Here is a 19,623-nt window from a genome sequence, read left to right as displayed (position 1 = left end):
TGATTTCATATGAAACTAATTGTAATGACAGTTTTAGAGAATGGGATACCGAATATCTTTATAAACGCATCTGTTTAATAACGAATACTATCATCATAAAAACGTACCTCTATATTTTTTAACTAAACTAATTGAATGTTATAATATTAATGTGCTTACAAAGTTATAATAAGCACTAATAAGGAGAGGTAAAAAAGATTTTACGTCTGAAAATTGGAATCGCTCTTCTTTCACTTTCAAAAAAAAATTTAAGGGCTCACACCAGTTACGTTGCCTTCATGTACCTATTTTATCAAAAGTCGGATACATTTCGGGGATCTTTATTGTAATAATTATTCGTTAATAGACAGTAATCAATTATAACGCTATTTTATTATATTAATTAATATTTATTAATTAGTGATAAGGGTTATATTTTTCCATCAGATAATATATTGCTACGATATTCATCTACTCCGAAATTTGATAATTTTTTAATCGATTTCGCGAATAATCGATATTTGGAGTTAATTTCATTCGGAGCAATCAATTAATAGTTCTATTCGGAGTATTCGTCGTCGTAGTAACATCCAAATTTTTATAACCAGGTATTCGTAGTAATTGTTGTCGGAGTAAATGTATTCGGAGGATTTTTTTTCAGTGTCGGAGTAAATGAATGTCGGGGCATCATCAGTTCGTGGCAATCTCCGGAACCCATCATCGTGCAATGTAAAATGTTACTGTTTTGTTTTATTTTGTTAGATTTATAGCTTATATATATTTTTATACAAGTCTAAAATGTATAATATATAAATGCTTAATGTAAAAACTTGTTTTGCGATTTATTGATTCTTGTTATTATTATTGTTATATTTCTTATTTTAATTATTTTATTACTACATGGGAAAAATCAAAATTAAAAGATATTTTTTCCAACTGGACTACTAATTTATACAAATGCAATTAATTAAATATTTTCTTTATATATTGTGATTAATAAATAATATTTGTGAAATTTTAGATGTTGAGAGTCTACTTCTTTTTTTGCTAATAACTTGGCCTGCTTTAGAAAATATTCTCTCGCAAGGTACTGATGTTGCCATAATACAAAGTCTCCTTTTCACAAGCTCATACAATCTTGGGTACACTTTTTTTCGCTCAGCCCACCAAACCAAAGGATTTTCAGTTCGACTAATTAATGGTTCATTCAAATATTTGTCAACTTCAATAATACCTGCTGCTGATGAGTTAGATCCTCCGATTAAATTTACTGCAGTTTCATCAAACTCTTTCCACAGTGCTGAACTTGAATTTATTGTAGATGACAATGTAGTAGCAGTATGTTTTGATATTAGCACTTCTGGTTCTATTATTATACTTTGTGCTTTCGCCTTTAAAAAACTAACTGCAGCATGACAATTATTTTTATTGGAGAATGTAAATTTTTTGAACCTTGGATCCAATAAAGTAGCTTGAGAAATTAACATGTTCTCTTCAATTTTACCAAATCTTGAAAACAATTCGCTCTTTAATGTCATAGCCATTGAATTGATTTCTTTTGGTAATGTATTTATAGTAATGTAATTTAAAATAAACTTATTTAATGTTTTAATAAAAATTATTTCTTTTGATAACGTAACATATTTTTCAGCACTTATTTCTATAGTAACTTCATAAAATATTTTCAAAATGTCCCGGGCGTTTTCCAATATAATCCATTCTTCTGCACATAAAAAGTTTAACTCTGAACTCCTAATACTGCTAGAGTAGCAATAATCGGTTCTTTGATTTCAACTATTCGATTTATCATTTCATATGTAGAATTCCAACGTGTTGGGCAGTCTTGTTTCAGTTTTAAAATAGGTAAACCAATTTGTTTTTGAAAATCATTTAATTTTGCCAAGGCATGCGAACTTTTTTTAAAGTATTGTACAATGTTTTTTACTTTTGTTATTGTAAGCTCTATGCATTTTAAACTAGTTTGGACTGTTAAGTTTATTGAATGTGCAAAGCAAGGCAGCCATCTCCAGTTACACTTTCTAATAGCTGCTTTAATATTAGCAGCATTATCAGTTATTACAACAGTAAGTTTATTTGATAAATTCCATTCATTAATAATGTTACTTAAAAAAAAAGCCAAATTATCACCTGTGTGTTTTTCATCAAAATCATTACAGCCTAACAGTACAGATGAAATTAATGTTTCGTCTTGTGGATCAATAAAATGTGCTGTTATTGATATAAAACTCTGATTGTTCCTCGAAGTCCATCCATCTGTGGTCAAACATACTGCTGCTACATTTTTTAATGTATCCTTCACACTTTCAACAGTTACCTCAAACAGCTGAGGCATCAAACTTTGGGTTACTGTTTTTCTTGATGGAATAATGTAGGATGGACATAACATTTTAATTAACTTTTGAAATTCTACATCCTCTACAATACTAAATGGATGATACTCCTTAACAATCATCTTCACAAGTTGTTGATCAATTATCTTTGATTTGCTCATTGGTATCGGCTTTTGGATAAAGTTTGCTATAGAAGTTTGGTGTTTGTTTTGTGTTTTAAACATTGGTGGATATGTTGTTGCTACTGAAAATGATTGTTGTCCAGTTGGAGTATGATTTGTGGATTTTGAAGGTTGTGAATCATCAATTATATCAGAGTTTGATACATTTTCCTATAATTTAAAATCATTATAAGTAACCATGTCTGATAATTGGGGGGGAATGGGACTATATTTCCACGGGTCACATTCTAGAAAACTTTCAAGGAGATCCTTCTTAGATTCCAGAATAATAAGGATTACTTGGGTATTACCTATTAACAGAGAGGCCCCCAAATTAATTTGTCCTAGAACCCCAAAAAATCCTTAGGATAGCCCTGTTAGTAACACTTGGTTCATTTATTATTTGAATTTAATTTTCATTATTCAAAATTTTAAAACTATAATGAAAAAGTTAACTTATTTGATAAAGAAATATTAATATAGAAGTACTTTCATGTTATTATTTATTAAATTTAATTAAATGAATACTTAACCTGAATATTTCTCTGTAGTAGAACTGTTGGATGTTTTGTTTTCAAATGCCTTAACAAATTTCCTGTGGATCCTCCACTAAAACTTATTTTATCATAACAAATATTGCATTTTGCTATATTATTTAGTATAATTGAATAATGGTACCATACATTGCTACGTTTTTTATTTAATCCCATACTATTAATTTTTGAAGAAGACAACATAGTTTAGTTGTACTACTAATACTTAATATTTGTAGCAAAATTCAAATTTTGTTTAGTAAATATTAATACTTTATAATAAGATTACTTTGGAATCCCAATAAAAAAAGAAAAAAAATTATAGTTGTTGTATTTAATTTATAAATTAAAATTTTTTTTGTATTCAAATCTTAAAAATTAAAATTGTTGAGCATTATTCAATTATGAGGACATATCAAAACATCAGTGATAAACAACAACATAATGTAACAATATAGACTAGAAGTGCTATAAAATGAAATGTTTACTTTTAATAAAAACATGTTATGTCTTGTGAATGATCATTATTAACATGTCCTGACTAGAATAATAACCCTGGATTCTAATTTTTCTCTACAATTACCAAAAGCAGGGACAGTTTTTTCATTAATCTTATTTAATGTATTATGATTTTAAATAATATTCAATCTATATTGAATTATCTTTTCTTAATCTAGTAGCTTAACATATTGAACTTTACAGGAAGTTAACATTTAATAACAAATATTTGTATTGATATACATTATTTATTAAAGTAAATAATAATAGTCTTAGTAAATTCAAGTATTTAAGATACATATAAAATTAATTTATAATTTATAATTTAAAATACATTTTACTTTTATTAGAACAATCAATAATTTATAATAATAATGCATTAAATTCGCATATAAACCGTGCGACAATTACAAGTACATGTATACAAAATGTGTTCATTTTCTTTAAGAAACTACTTGTATTGAGTGTTGAGATATCGAATAAAATATTAACTGCATTAAATTTCTTTAAAAAAGATATAATTTCATGAACATCTTATATATTTTTTATTGATGTGTAGACTAGATGCATATAGAGTAAATACAGGTGCGCAAAGGGGGGTTTGTTTTTTGGTGGGAGTAAACATTTTAAATATACACCAGTAAAGTTATAACCACCAGCGTTACATACCCACTCCATATATTAAAACTCAAAAGTTATTATCGACCTATCAACATTTTATTTAAAAAGAGTACTAAAGAATGGCGTTTTGAATATTTTTAAAAATTTAAAAATTAAAAAAAAATATATATATATTTTTTCTTATTGGAAAAAAAAATAATAAATATGTTTTAAACATAGTCCAAAACCTCAATAATTATAAAATAAAAATAAGTATTGAAAACATCTAAAGTTATTGAATTTGTCATATCATCATGACTCCACCAATATATATTATTAACCTTAAACAAAAATCATACAAGTATGAGGCTATCAAGTATCTATTCATAGCTATTTGTTCATACGACACATCCCTAATCCGAATCCCGAATCGTACATGCGATTCGAGAACCATAAAAGAACCAAAACTATACTGAATGTTCGATTCAGTTGACTCAAAATATCTTTTAAATCGCGAACGGGTCTTTGAACCGGATCTTCTAGATGACCTGATTCGAATGAATCGAATCACTTAGGTGAACCGTAATTCCCATCTCTACTTCAAGTTAGGCAGTTGGTCACCCGGTCCGAACTATCTGTCTCTATGTTCACCGACACAATTAAGACTTCGTATAACTTTACTTTGTTATTTATTTATTTTTTAACTCTAATTGAGTATTCTACTACTATTCTATAATATTCAAAATATGTTGGTAACATGTTGTTTAATAAATCATATCTAAAAAAAAACATAATTTTATATTTCACGTGAATTTAACAATGGATTTTTACAATTATAATCAATATTTATAACACGTTCAATTGAGTAAATTTTTCAACATTTCTTACATTGTTCATTTGTTATTTTGAAGCGAAACTATGAAGGTCTTAGTCTTGTGATGCTGTAATTAACTAAAGAATTTGTATTGGTTTCAGAATTTTCAATCTAATATATTAGAAAAGAGACGATTCTAAGTGTTTCTATTTTTATTTATCCTTATGTGGTTTAAATAATTAATATTAAAAAAAATTTTATTGACTACTAGCGGCTAAATTTTTTACTAAATATATTAATAATATTAATAAACTTAAATATATTAATCAAATGCAACATCACAAAAAAACCTAAAAATCAACCGATGTATATTTTAAAAACATTAAGATTGGCATTAAGTTTGACATGAAAAGTATCAAAACAATAAGATAATTGTTATTTTTAGAAAATAATTTTGTAATAGATATTTAGTACTTATACTTTTATTTTATTTATATTTTTATAATGATGATTTTTCTAATAAAGCACATTATTATGAAAAATTATAGATATAAAACACTAATACAAATATAAAACATTAAGTCTCTCCCTCATAAAACTGGCCTATAAAAGAGCAATTTCTAGCTCATTTACCACCTGCCCGAGTAGCATTATTTTGGTTCACGGTCGGTTCAAGCGACCCACGAGTGCTGGGAGAGTTCAATGTTCAATAATGAACCGTGTAATTTTTTATAAGTTCCAGGAAAGTTCAACGTTCAATAAATAACCGAACAATTGTTCGTGTTAAAAAAAGTGCTGGAACCGTCCAATGTTCAAAATAATCGTACGGATTCACCAAAGTTCTTTCATTATAATGAAAGAATCGTTATAACGGTTATAGCCATTCAAATAATTTTATTCACTTATATTGTTATTAGACATATTATCCCTTGATTAGTACATTAATAAAAAAACTTTAAAATAATAGTTAAAAAATGTTTTCATTGAGACTATAGCGCGAATTTAACGTATGAACTTTTGGCGGAATAACCAGACGTATCAGTAACCGTTGACCAACAGTTTTAATTCGCGCGATTTTTATTTGTTATTTAATTTTTACTGTGACATTTTTTTAAATCATCAACAATTGTTTTACTCTTTTTACAAATTATGTTTTTCGAGACATTCGCCATTTTCACAGCGACTAGATAACTTGTCAAGACTGCTATTTTTTCCTGTTCACTCTCACATATATATTTAAATGAAAAGTTCAATAAAATGTAAGTACATTTAATTTAAATTTAGGAGTAAAATAATAAATAGTTATTTTAATTCATTTTAATAATAGCATATATTATTTTTTAAAAATAATCATACATTTTAGTAACTACATTTATTGTAATTGTAATAGATACATGTGGTAAATTATATATTAAATTTTCGCATTTTGTATTATGATTAATTATAATTATAATACAAAATTATTTCTTTTAATAAAGTACTATCGTTAGTTATGTTGTTATTAAGTTATTAACGAACACCTCAAGATTTTCCATGAGCTTAAAATGTTGAACATTTTTAATCATACATCATTGTCGTTATAATCATATCCTTAGCCTTTATCCCAATTTTTGGGGTCAGCTCTAGCTTATTTTAAATCGTCTTATTTATTGATTTTTATTCATACATGTGATACAAATTACTTCTTTATTTCAATATTTAAAATGGTGCATTTTATATATTTCTCAACATTGTATACATTCAAATACCATCTCTTAAAAAACTGTTGATTTTTAATGAAAATCCCTCCATTGTGCTACTCAATAATTTAAAATTTTCAAACATTTTAAGTTAAAAAGAATTGCATCTATTTGAATGAGAATTATATTTCAATACTTCAAATTTTAAATAAATGAAAAGTATTAAGTTTAAGGTTTTCACCGTTAAACAATTAACAGGGTTTTACATTTGGCTCATTTTTGTAGTTATTTGTAACCTTTATACTATTAAATTAACAAGATTTTTATACAAATCAACCAATAAATGACACATTTTAATCTATGAAGAACAGGCTTACATGTAACCTAAATAATTTTAAGATATAAATAAAACTATTCACAGTAGTTTCCCTTAAACAAAAAACAAATCTATATACCTAGGTTGTCTAAAATACCCAATATCCAAAACACAATTATTTTATAACTTAAATAATAACAAAAAAATAAAATACTTCTTATGAAATATCATGTCAAGTTTACTTCACTATATCAAATAGTTACAATAAATAATTGTTGATAGATATCATGCTTTTTAATTTCCAATATTTAAAATATATGTCTTTTAAATAAGTATAATAAATATTTTACAAAGCATAGTCATGTACTTGATCAAACATTTGAATACTGTAACACTAAAAAGTTAATTTCTATACAGTTTATTAAATGAACTTTATGTGTTGGCACTTAATAGTAAATTGATATAACTCAATAAACATTTTTGAACATTGAGTTCATATTAACCGGAAGTGCAATAACTAATAATAATTTATAATTTACACAAAAATATTTGAACTCCCTATATTTTTTTTCTCCAGAAATCTGAATAAATATCTATTGACTTTTATGACTTTAAATTAATTAAAACTTTATAATCTTTTGTATTAAAATATGTTTATTTAAAATAATAAAAAATTATAAATATAGTATATTTACTATTATATAATAGTAAATTATAAAAATTTTTATACCCAAAGCATAGTTGTCAATTATTTGTAATAGGTATATTACTTTAAATAAAATTATTCTTAGGGAGCATGTTTTATTTAACTTGAAAGGTCGTTCTATTGAAGTATTCTTATTTACCTCTTATTTATATTATCTGGGATACAATTACTAGAGCTTATATTAATACTGGTAAAATACCAACTACTTAAATAATGATTAAACTATAATTGTAACATTGTATATTCATAAAAATATAATAATATTATTATTTTTATGAATATATATATGATTTAATTTATTGGAATTGATGAGTAATTTTTATTTTATTTTCAAACAAATTTTTTGTTGCTTTAAGTGGCTACCATTAAAAATTTTAGTGCATATACGAGAACAGTATTTGATTTTTGTATGACAAGAGAAATGGCCGCAAATTTTAGTTTTTGTAGCAACACTAAACAAGCTTTTCATAACCTTCACATTTTTAAAGTACTTCGTGGTATGAACATTAAACTGTAATAAAAATGCAAATTGAATATGTTGATATATTGATAGCGCGTTAGTAAATCGAACTAAGTCTGGAAGACTAATTTTGAAACTTTTTAATTTATACTACATTTTTCATAGAAAATTTCTTTGAATGATTTTGGGGTGTCGTGTGTACATATCACGCTATGTTGGTTAAAATGCTGTCATTGAATAAGCCATAATGTTTCAAACAATATGAATATTGTTGGTGTAAATCCTAAACAGACTTACTTCTTTTTATTGCAGTGAAAAAATACTGGTTATATCATAGTACAACTAGTATTTTTATTCTTTTCTAAATAGCAGTTAAAATATCATTGGATAAAAATGTTTATTGTTTATTTTTTATTTTTTAGATACTATGTCTGGCCAAATCATAATATCTGAACACGAAAAAACATTTAACAAAATAATGGCTAATATTTTAAAGCATTTTGGCAATAAGAAAGCATCACAGCAATAAAATACTTTTTTTTTTTTTTTTGTTATTCAATCAACAAATTTCATTTTTTTGTAAATGACTTTTAAAATTTATTTACTTAGATTATTTCACAGTTTTTTTTATTAATAAGTAAAAACAAAATATAGCATTTTAGGTATCAAAATAAAAACAGTAAAAAAAAACATGGTAATCTAATGCCATCTTATTGATTGCTACTTAAGTGTTTTACTCCTTTTGTTTTTCTTATGGCAATGATTTTCTTTTATTCAATTTCATGGAAATTAAATANTCTTATGGCAATGATTTTCTTTTATTCAATTTTATTGAAATTAAATAAAAATTACTAATTGTTTTTATAACCACAGTAATATTTTTTGTTATATCAACTATTGCAATTTCACAATTTTCTGTACTAATATTAACTATAAGTTTCTTGTCTTATTAACTTATTATAATAAAATATTTTTATTGGATTTTTTTTATATATATTGTACAACAATAAATCAAACTGAGTTACAGTAAATAAATTTCTGATATTGCTAACATCATTATTTTTATTTAAAATTATCTATTGTTACTAATTTATATTAATTATAATCAAATTGTATGAATGGATTGTTCACTAATTATCATTTAATATAAAATAAACCTAAAATTCGAAGGTTAACTATTTTATTTTATATTTACATATAATATATTTTATTTTATACATTGTGTATATAGTAATACAATTTATTATTTAAAAATTATAAAATGTTTGAATATATAAAAAACCTATAAATTTAATTTTAAATACCGTAACTTCTAATGAACCGTCGTAGAGCTTGCTTTTATTGAACTAATGAACGATTATTGAACTGTTATCGAGCGTTTTATAGTTGAACCGAGGAACGGTCTTTGAACTCTTACTGAACTTTTGTAGAACTCGGTTCATCCCATGTTAAAGTCCGTATTCAAATCTCATTTTGAACCGTGTTGTGAACGGGTTTTGAACTGAGTTCAGCACCGTTGTTACTATATTAAATGAACCCGGTATGAACTCGAATTGCTACTCGGGTGATTTTTATAAGAGAAATCGTAATGCGTACCCAACATACTCCCGACGTTGAAAGCTAAAGCTTTTAAGACAAACTTATTGATATCCTCAATTGAACATTGAACTTAAAATCTATCTTAAAATTAAAATAAAATATGTACATAATTATATTAAAGAATCAATAAAGAAATCAGGAAATAATAGGATAAATATAAAACGTCGTGTTAAATGTATTAATTATTTACGGCTAGCTTGACTAGTTTCACTACCGGTCTTTTGACATCGCCGTCTGCAGTATGTACGGTAGTCACGCGTACTACTTGATCTATGCCTGGATGGACTGCTATAATACGGCACATTTTCCATTCAGCCGTTGGCGATTCGGAGCTTCAACGATGACAAGATCTCCAATTTTAATATTTTCTTCTGTTGTCCATTTAAGTCGTCCTTGAAGTGTCGTTGAATACTCGCTTGACCATCGTTTCCAAAACGATTGGTGCATTTGACGAAAAAGTTGCCAGCGTGTTAAGCGGTTTATAGGTACTGCAGTAACGTCAGTTTCGGGTAAAGACAGAATAGGTTGTCCTATTAAAAAATGATCGGGGGTTAATGCGAGTAGATCATGAGGATCTGCCGAAGCTTGTGTCAGAGGACAAGAATTGAGTATACCTTCGATACGATTACTAACGTTTCCATTTCTTCATAGGTTAGTACTTGAATTCCGATAACTCGTTTTAAATGGTGTTTTACACTTTTAATGCCAGCCTCCCATATTCCACTCATATGAGGGTGGCGGGAGAAGTGCCAATTACATGGGATTCGTGCGATCATTGCAATTTGTACGGCCTCATTCGCAAAAAGAGATTTTAATTGACCCGACGCTCCAATATAATTACTACCGCAATTGCTATATAAGTTTAACAGAATTCCTCGACGCGCTACAAACCGGTCAAGGGCGGCAAGAAAAGCGTCCGAACTTAAATCTGAAACGATTTCAATGTATAGTGCATTTACGGCCATGCAAATAAAAAGCGCTATGTATACGACCAGAAATAATCCAAAACTTACTCCTTATCAATGATAAAATCAACTTTAGTGCAGCATGTAAATAACCATGGTGATAGTGTTGAATTATTAAACGTGTAAAATGCGAATTTTTAGGTAACAGTATGGGATGTTTTGCATCTGGACCTAATGACGCGTAGCGGAAGCGGCCGCCGACACGAATTAGGCCAGTCGCGTCAATAAACGGCGCTAGTTGAGCGAAAGAACTTGGTGTGACTTGAGTATGATTAAGCAACTGTTTTTTTAAATTGGTGAAATGTCCTTCTTGTGTTAGTAAAGCAGCTTAATGTAACATGGCATTTAATTCAAAATAAGTCAGTGTCCCTGTGGGCATGGGTTGACGGCGGGCCTTAAAAGTCAAGCGATAAATGTAAACGAGTGATCGTTGCATTCTTTGTAATGCAGAAAAACGATGTAAAATTTGATCGGAGGCGATTTCTTTGTTGATGGTAGTGAGAATTACTGTCCTTTGTTGATAATCCGGTAATTGTTCAGGTTTCAATAGATCGTAATTATGCCGCGGCCATTGTTTAGCAGGTAATTGTAAAAATGCTTGTCCTTCTCTATGAATTTGACATAATACGGTATTATATGGTAGTAGATCGCGCGATGCCGGGTCCGCGGGATAGTCGACCGTGTTGATATATGACCATTTATACTCCGGTATTAATTGCATTTCTAAATTATAAAGGCGTTTTAGTGCTAACGCGTGTAAATTACCAAGGCCATGGCACGATGGCGCTGTATCAGGGGGCTGATTAGCACTATTTGAACTACCTATAGAGTCGTGAAATGGAAGTGCTACACAAAATCGTCCATCCTTTTTTCGTATGGTTGTCTTTAAAAACCATTCTTCAAATCGTTGCTCTTCAGTTATCGACTCAGTGGGTATTGCAGCTTCCTCTATAGCCCAAAAGGAACGCATTAGATTATCCAATTTTACTGATGTCACTAATAATGATTGTACAGTTGACGTGAAATTTTCGTGTAATGTACCACATATTACCCAGCCAAAATGTGTATTTATCGCTGAAGGTAAGCCTTTGTGGTGGATAATACCGCCTCGAGGGCGCATTACGTGCGGGAATAAGTCACCACCTATTAAAACGTCTATCGGTGCAGGTTATCGAACGCGGGATCCGCTAACAATAAATGTTTATATGCCTCGCTAACGGTGGACGGTAGTGGTGAGGTAGGCATTGTCGTTGTTATCTGCTGTAATATTACGACATCGTTGCAACAAAAGGCTGGCTCCGATTGTTGTCGCGGTACCAAAAAACAACTGGTTTCTTCACTTAATTCATTTACCGGGTTTTTTCCAAGATCGATAATACTGCGTAAAAATTTGCGTCTAGGTAGACCAAGCCTAGATGCACATCGCGTTGTTATTGCAGACACCTGCGAACCATTGTCTAATAAAACGTGAATTGTTTGATAATCACCTCGGCTATTACGCGCACGAATAATCGCAGTACCTAAAATTACGGTAGTATTTGGCTGCGATAAACCACAAAATTCCTGAACATTTGATTCTGAGGTACTAGGAGTGAATATAAATAGTCAAATAGTGAAATTTGAGCTGACTGGTACTGATTTCTGACTATTTACGATGTTAGAATGCAGTAAAGTATGGTGACGCTTTTGGCATTTCGAACATGACAACTTAGATTTGCACTCCGCGTCGCGATGTATATCACTCAAACACGAAAAACATAACTTCTCTTTAACAACGTCTTCACGCCGTTTTTCAGTAGTATATGATCGAAAAACATTACACCGATACGCTGGATGAGAGTCTGAACAAAATGGGCATTTTTTAAAGTTTTTTGCTGATCCTGTTAATACAGTTCTTTGTTGTGCATAAAATTTGTTACCTATGTTATTTCTGTTTGCGCGTTCTTTCTTATCGGTATTGTAGCCTTTGATATTTTCTAAAATTCGACAGCGCTGCCGAACAAAAGAAATCAGGTCATCTATATTTGGAATTGTAGATTGCGATACTGTGGCCTCAAACAAACGACGCGTGTTGTCTACGTCTAATACCTTAGCACCCATATCAAAAAGTAAAAACCCAGATAAATCTTCCACACCTTGATTTTTTATGGCTGTTACATTGTCATTGAAAACATCAATAAAATCATTTAAGGCTGATAATGATTCTGTTATTATTGGTTTGAACAAAAATAACCTATCCAAATGTACTAATGCTAATAGTCGTTGGTTTTCATACCGCTCCATAAGAGCGCTCCATGCGTCATCATAGTTAGCGACAGAGAGTGGGTAAGATTTTATTGTGTTTAACGTCGGACCAGATAAACATAATAATAATAGATGAAATCGGTTGATTTTATTAATATTTCTAGCGGAAACAAAAGAATCAAATCTTTCATAGAGCGAACGCCATTTTTCGAGATTACCATCAAATTTTGGTAAATCAACATTCGTTAAATATGTGTTATATTGTGGTTGAGGCGTTATAGAAGTGGGCATACTATTTGTGGAAGTAGTTGGCGTTAATACTGCATATATTTTAAAAATATGCGTCTCCATAATCGGTAATTGGAGAATCAATACACTCGAATTCTTCAACCATATCTTGGTCAACCGAAGCTTCAATCACAGAATGTTGGTGTTCACGAAATTGTGTAACATGGGAATCTAGTTGGCGCGAACGAATTTCCAACTCAGACATTAGTGATTGGTCACTTTTGATTTTTTCTAAAAATTTGGTCATGAAGCATCTCTGAACCAGAATATTTCGCGATTGTGGTCTCTCTGACTTAGAATCTTTTTACACTTGGTGTTTATTATCTAAATCTCTTATAAATAATGTAATTTAAAAAAATAACTTAACCTTTTTATCTTTTTATTTTTAGTTTTAAATATTTATAAATTATTAAGACAATTTTTTATTTTGTATTTTGTGAGTTGTTTCAATCAAGAATTTTTTTTAATTCTTCAATTGGATTGTCTATTTAATAAGTGAATATTGAAAATCTACCTTAGCACATCAAGTGGTTAAAACTGTTGGTAAAACAATGTTTTATGGAATATCACTAAGGAGATTGTAGAGTGTATCTTAAATTTATATAGATAAGTGTTTGATTGATTGCACAAGATGCTGATGGTCTGTTGAAATCATTACCCTAGAACATCAAGCGGTTAAAACTATTCGTAAAATAATAGTTTATGACGTGTAACTAGGGATTGGTTCTCATTATCTATCTGGTTATATAAATTTTCATTTTAAAATATAAAGTAACACACATACTCAGACACCAGGTATAGAAAGGAACTACTATATAAATATAAAGTAATATTCCAAGTTTAATAATTTGCATAATTTTACNGTGAAGTAATATTTCAAGTTTAATAATTTGCATAATTTTACAAAATAAATAACTAGATAAAAGTCAGTGCTCTCTTTATATGTATACCTTTTTTTACGCAATAAACGATCAAGCTAGCTGGACACAAGGTAAGAAATTATGTTTCTAAGCATGTCATAAAAATTAAAAAAATAGACCTAAGGTAAATCAAGAATAACTTTTGTCGAGGAAATAACAGATAATAAAAAAAAGGAAAATATTATATATGGCTATTTACTGNAAAATATTATATATGACTATTTACTCACCATTGAGATCGTAATAGCTTGCGTTCAACGTAAATGTTTAATTTGAATTTAACACCTATATAAAAAAAACAATTTAGCCATTAAGGCTTGGCGCCCAACAACTGAACAGTTGCAATTTACGTAAACACACACAGTTTCTTAATTCTATAGTACAACCAATAAATATTAAGAGTCGTAAAATTCTTCTCCATAATCGTTGCACATTTCATTGTAGAATTAATATGACTCAGGTGTGCGTCATACGGAAGTGATTTTTTTGCGATCTACATTTTACGACAAAATATAAATGGTCATTGTATCGTAACAAAGAATTCATGATAATATACCGTATGCTTTTATTTTCATTTTATAGCTAAACGAACATCAAAACTCCGTTAAACATAATATTTATACTCTATTTTTATATTCATATTCATTTTAGTTATCTTTTCATCGTTTTTTTTATGACAAAAATATAAATATCACACATATAGCCAATTATTTAATTCTACTACACTTCCTTTTACTTTTTTTTTATGACAATTTTATTTAATTTGTATCAATTATCATTAATTTATTCAAAAACCACTATAAGCACAAAAAATGTTTTAATAATANTCAATTATCATTAATTTATTCAAAAACCACTATAAGCACTAAAAAATGTTTTAATAATTTTTAAACAACATAAATCAACTTTTTAAACATTTATTTAATAATAAATCAATGAAATATTTTCAAATTAATTTGTTGAAAAATAACTAGAAGCATTTCATTTTTTATAATAATTATTTATTATAGAATACAATATAACAAATATTTTGAGTTAAATAATTTTAAGAAATAAAATATATTTACTTATTTATAATCAACAAAATAAATTCAAGAATAATTTAATGTAGTATTTACAGTAAAAATATTAAACATAAAACTAAAATCATTAAAAAATGAATTCAAGTTATACAAATCAAGCGCATAAAAAAAATTATATGTTTTATAATGAAATGTATATAATGAAAATACAATTATTTAAATTTACTTTTCAGTAAAATATGTCATCCGACAGCATGCTGCGGCAAAAATTTAAGAATTATAATGTATTTATATTTATTCGAAAATCGGTAGTATGTTTAACGTAAAAATTAGAATATTTCGAAATTTGTATGTGTCTTTTATCAGTATAATGTCAATAATTAAAAAAAATCAAAATTCAAAGCAGTACTTAATCGAAAAATAGTGAATTAATATCTAACATTAATAGTATTCAGCTGATTCTGGATACTTCAAGAATTTTTTATTAGTGTAAAGTTTATTGTCGTTGGATAAGTATTTAGTGTTCATATTGAAAAAGCGGCCGAAAAACGCAGTGATGGAATCGTATCTATTGTCAATATAATTATGCTGAATTTCCATGTTTAGATCGAATAGTTTGCCAAATTGTATCAACTAGAAAATTAATTGATCGACATTAACTACAATTGTGATTTACTTATAGAAATTTGATTCATTTACCTCGTTTCGACCTGTAGTTTTAGGTATGTGAAGTGCTACATTGGGAGCAATACTTCTCAACAGGTCGAAGAGTTTTTTACCGCCTCCTTCGTAGTTGCTACACATATGCTTTTCGAGACTGTAAATTTTATGTTTCTTATACGAAGGGCCGCCCCATGGAGGAGAAGTCACTATTACCTGTGGCTTATATTTTTTTAAGGATTCTGCGATTTCAAAGAAATCTCCCAGTATAAATGTAATCTTCTCTCTGACTCCGTAAATCTCAGCATTTCTTTTCGCGAATTCCAATTTATTAGCATCGTTATCCACAGCGATTACTTGTTTGTATCTTTTGGCCAATTGGATGACGTTACCACCAGCACCACAAAACGGATCCATAGCGACGTGTAGGCCTGGACATCTTAACGCTATGTGTGTACTCAAGATTTCGGGACATACTGAATAAAATGATTCTAAAAAAAAAAAAACGTCAAATAAAGTAAAACATTTAAGTTTGTTGAAATAATAATTTTATTACCATTGTCCATCATGATTCCTTCATCGAATTTTGAAAACAATAAATACCTCTTATCCCATAAATGTTTTTTAATGTCATTAGGCCGAGTTCTAATTGCGGAATTTTTGTTGTTATTATTTTCTCGTTGTAAATTTCCATTCATTTTAGTCTTTTCCAGGCCTTTTGGAGTAAAAAGTTCAGTTTTTTTACATAGCAACGTACTGTTAGTGTTAGATGTTATAATATTTTCTGTTAAATTTTTAGACTGTATTCTATTAAATTTGAGTGAATTTTCTATTAAGGTGCGGTTTTCTTGATTTGTAGTAATTATATTTCCTGGCACTATTTCAAATGGTTGTGTTGAATTATTGTTTTTGAACTGTATTAAGTCTGAGTTATAAGACTTAACAGCTTTTACAGAAGTCTCTGTAGGAGTTTTAGTGGTCATTTTTTCAATTTCAGTTTTCGTAACAATTTCTGGGTTTAGTTTTTTGACGGGTTCAATTTCATTATTCATTAATGAAATGTTCGTATTAGTATTTGAGGGCTCTTTTTCGGTTTCAATTATCGGAGTTCCTTTAAATTTATCTTCTATGAGCGGTTCTTTTAAAATTGAATTTTTTGTCAAAATAGGTGTTTCCAAATTAATAGGATGTGTAGTCATATCTGGTAGGCGATTATTCATAATGGATTCTACTGGTTTAGTTGAAGTAATTTTCTTCTTAAAAAGTTTCAACTCCAAAAAAGTCTGCAGCGACACAACTGCCAATGCAATAAACATAATATCTCTGATAACTTGAAATGGAATTATAAAATATATCGCTAACGTCGTTATCACGAAAAACAAATGCGATTCCATATTTTTTTATAAATATATATACAAAAAACTTAAAAAAATTTAGTTATACTTAGAAAAAAATGTAACAGTTAAATTGTTTAATGAATATACGTACTCATTTATCACAAAAAATAACTTAAGCAAAAATCACCAAACGGTGTCGATTTAAACAGCATTTTTTATCCTATTTATACAAAAAAAAATCATATTATTTAAGCCAATTAATATAACAAAACATTTTTTAATTGGCCAACAATTAAAACAATTGTTTATCAAAATGTGTTATTTTGAATTACAAGTCTGCAACGTTTGTCCGCAATGAGTACCATTGATCTCATAGTTAACGTCTACAACCAATACCCTCTTTCCTAATGAAATAATATAAAAACATTTTGACTCATCAATTTCTCTTTACATATTTAAATGAAATATTTACAATTTTTTTAAAACTCCTGTGAAATTCAAATGCAAATATTTATTATTATTTTTATCTGTATTCTACATTTGAAGTTTCTTTTTAACAAACTTTTAGTTGTTTTCAATTAGTCATAAATTAATTTTTACAAAATTATTTGAATTATTGGATTTTAAAACTTAAAATACCATAAATTAGAACACTTTACTTATAGTAATAAAATAGAACTACAAATAAAATGTCAGATCATAAATGACCATGGCAGTTATTTTGCCTAGGTACGCCGTTTCTAATAAGTTTACTTTTTTTTAAGAACGTAAAATATAAAACGTTACTTTAATTTAAATCAAATAAGCAAATTTAGTGTCTTTGATGATTGTGGCGCTTGTCACGATTAATTGTTATGATTTTATTGTAACGTCTATTTTTTGTGTAAAACTAAGTATTTTTTATTTTAATTCATAATATGAATAAACTCAAGACAGATATTTATTGGAAATGTTTTGAATACCTCATTTACAACATAAAATATAAATAAATTTGTATTTAAACATTATAATTTGAATTAATTTACGAAAAATAAATTTTATTTTATTCAAAATGTATTGCTTTTGAAAAAAATATAATTTTCTTAACAGTTTTTTGCAAAAAAAAATATCAAGTTGAAAAATAATTTATGATCACTTCTTAATGGCATTATTTTATATAAATACTCGTTTTGTTTTGTACTAAATGAATCAAATCGATTAACCAAAATCAATATAACTGTTTAAAAAACAAGACAGTATGACAAAAATATGTCTAAATTAATTTTTATTTTAGTTTCTGCGTCTGGTCGTACAATTCACTTCCAAAAAATATACTATAAATGAAAATTTTTAATGAATCATAAGAAAAATGTTACTCATACATATATATATATAATTTTACAATTCATATAATTATTTGAATAAAATATCAGTCATATTTTTCTATATAACTAATAAATATAGCTTAAAAAAACTAAAAAACACGCTTTTAAAGCATATCGAACTAAAAAGTTAAAAATAATTTTGAAAATAAGCTTAAAACAATAATGAACGAAAAATACTAATATGATTGGGAAAAATAGTGTCGAGCGCTCAATATACGAANATATGATTGGGAAAAATAGTGTCGAGCGCTCAATATTCGAAAATTATAGCTCAAAGCCCTCACCCTTTTTTTCACAATAATACTAATATTTTTCGTTCATTATTGTTTTAAGCTTATTTTCAGAATTATTTCTAACTTTTTAGTTCGATATGCATTAAAAGCGTGTTTTTTAGTTTTTTTAAACTATATTTATTTTTCACTTTTTAGTTTTTTATGACATCGCTGTTACAGTCACGGAGAGTTTATTGTCAATTATCACTAGTAATGGATATAATTTCTATATTGCCAGTTAGTGTGTTTATAAACTCACAACAATGTGTCTTATTACCATTGATAATAAAGGCTAAAAAAATAGCCTAAATATGGTATATGTACCCTAAACATTTCCTTGACTTAAGGTAGATTTTTTAAATAAATTAACTAAAGTTTATCGTATAATTTATTATGTTCTTATGTTTCGTTAAGAGTCTTCATGAGAATTACTTGAATCGCAATAAATGCGAAGAAAAAAATCAGCCCGTTGAAGTATCCTCCAATGATACTGGTCGTCCTCACATAGAAAGTACCTTATCTGGAGAACATGATGAAGTCATTAAAAGTATATAAAAATATTTAACCTACATTTCGATTATTGCAACAATTATTTTATAATAAAGAGTTAGAAGCTAATAATGAACCTTCAATAACTTCAAATGACGTTACACTACCTGACGTGTCCACTGAAAGAACAAACGAAACTCCAGAAGATAAAATAATTAATTTACAACCTACAAAATGTTGAGTAAAAGAACAACTCCTGGAGTTAACAACTCCAAAAGACAAAATTAAAAAAAAAAAAAATTTATCGGAGAAAGATTAGAAAGGCATAAAAAATATTCAATAATTCTATTTTGAAATTTGACCTTT

The 19,623-nt window shown here is 27.9% G+C and overlaps 3 protein-coding genes across 3 annotated transcripts; all 3 read right to left on the bottom strand.

Annotated features, from left to right (window-relative positions):
* Positions 1 to 820: 820 nt before the first annotated feature.
* On the bottom strand, positions 821 to 1,536 carry LOC126908705 (zinc finger BED domain-containing protein 4-like). Its single transcript, XM_050691014.1, has one exon. It carries the CDS (start codon positions 1,521 to 1,523, stop codon positions 960 to 962), a length of 564 nt encoding a protein of 187 aa, XP_050546971.1. The 5' UTR covers positions 1,524 to 1,536; the 3' UTR covers positions 821 to 959.
* A 181-nt stretch (positions 1,537 to 1,717) lies between these two features.
* LOC126908284 (zinc finger BED domain-containing protein 6-like) lies at positions 1,718 to 3,319 on the bottom strand. Its single transcript, XM_050690198.1, has 3 exons — positions 3,025 to 3,319; positions 1,894 to 2,662; positions 1,718 to 1,821 (listed from the first exon to the last, which is right to left on the bottom strand). Exons 1-3 carry the CDS (start codon positions 3,226 to 3,228, stop codon positions 1,718 to 1,720), a joined length of 1,077 nt encoding a protein of 358 aa, XP_050546155.1. The 5' UTR covers positions 3,229 to 3,319.
* Positions 3,320 to 15,576: 12,257 nt separating this feature from the next.
* Positions 15,577 to 16,924, bottom strand: LOC126908283 (trimethylguanosine synthase-like). Its single transcript, XM_050690197.1, has 2 exons — positions 15,835 to 16,924; positions 15,577 to 15,768 (listed from the first exon to the last, which is right to left on the bottom strand). Exons 1-2 carry the CDS (start codon positions 16,210 to 16,212, stop codon positions 15,577 to 15,579), a joined length of 570 nt encoding a protein of 189 aa, XP_050546154.1. The 5' UTR covers positions 16,213 to 16,924.
* Positions 16,925 to 19,623: the final 2,699 nt, after the last annotated feature.

Source organism: Daktulosphaira vitifoliae, unplaced genomic scaffold (assembly GCF_025091365.1).
Source record: "Daktulosphaira vitifoliae isolate Bord-2020 unplaced genomic scaffold, ASM2509136v1 Scaffold_5, whole genome shotgun sequence".
Lineage (NCBI taxonomy): Eukaryota > Metazoa > Arthropoda > Insecta > Hemiptera > Phylloxeridae > Daktulosphaira > Daktulosphaira vitifoliae.
The sequence above is the reverse complement of the archived record's forward strand: the minus strand, read 5'-3'. Positions and strand labels throughout refer to the sequence as shown.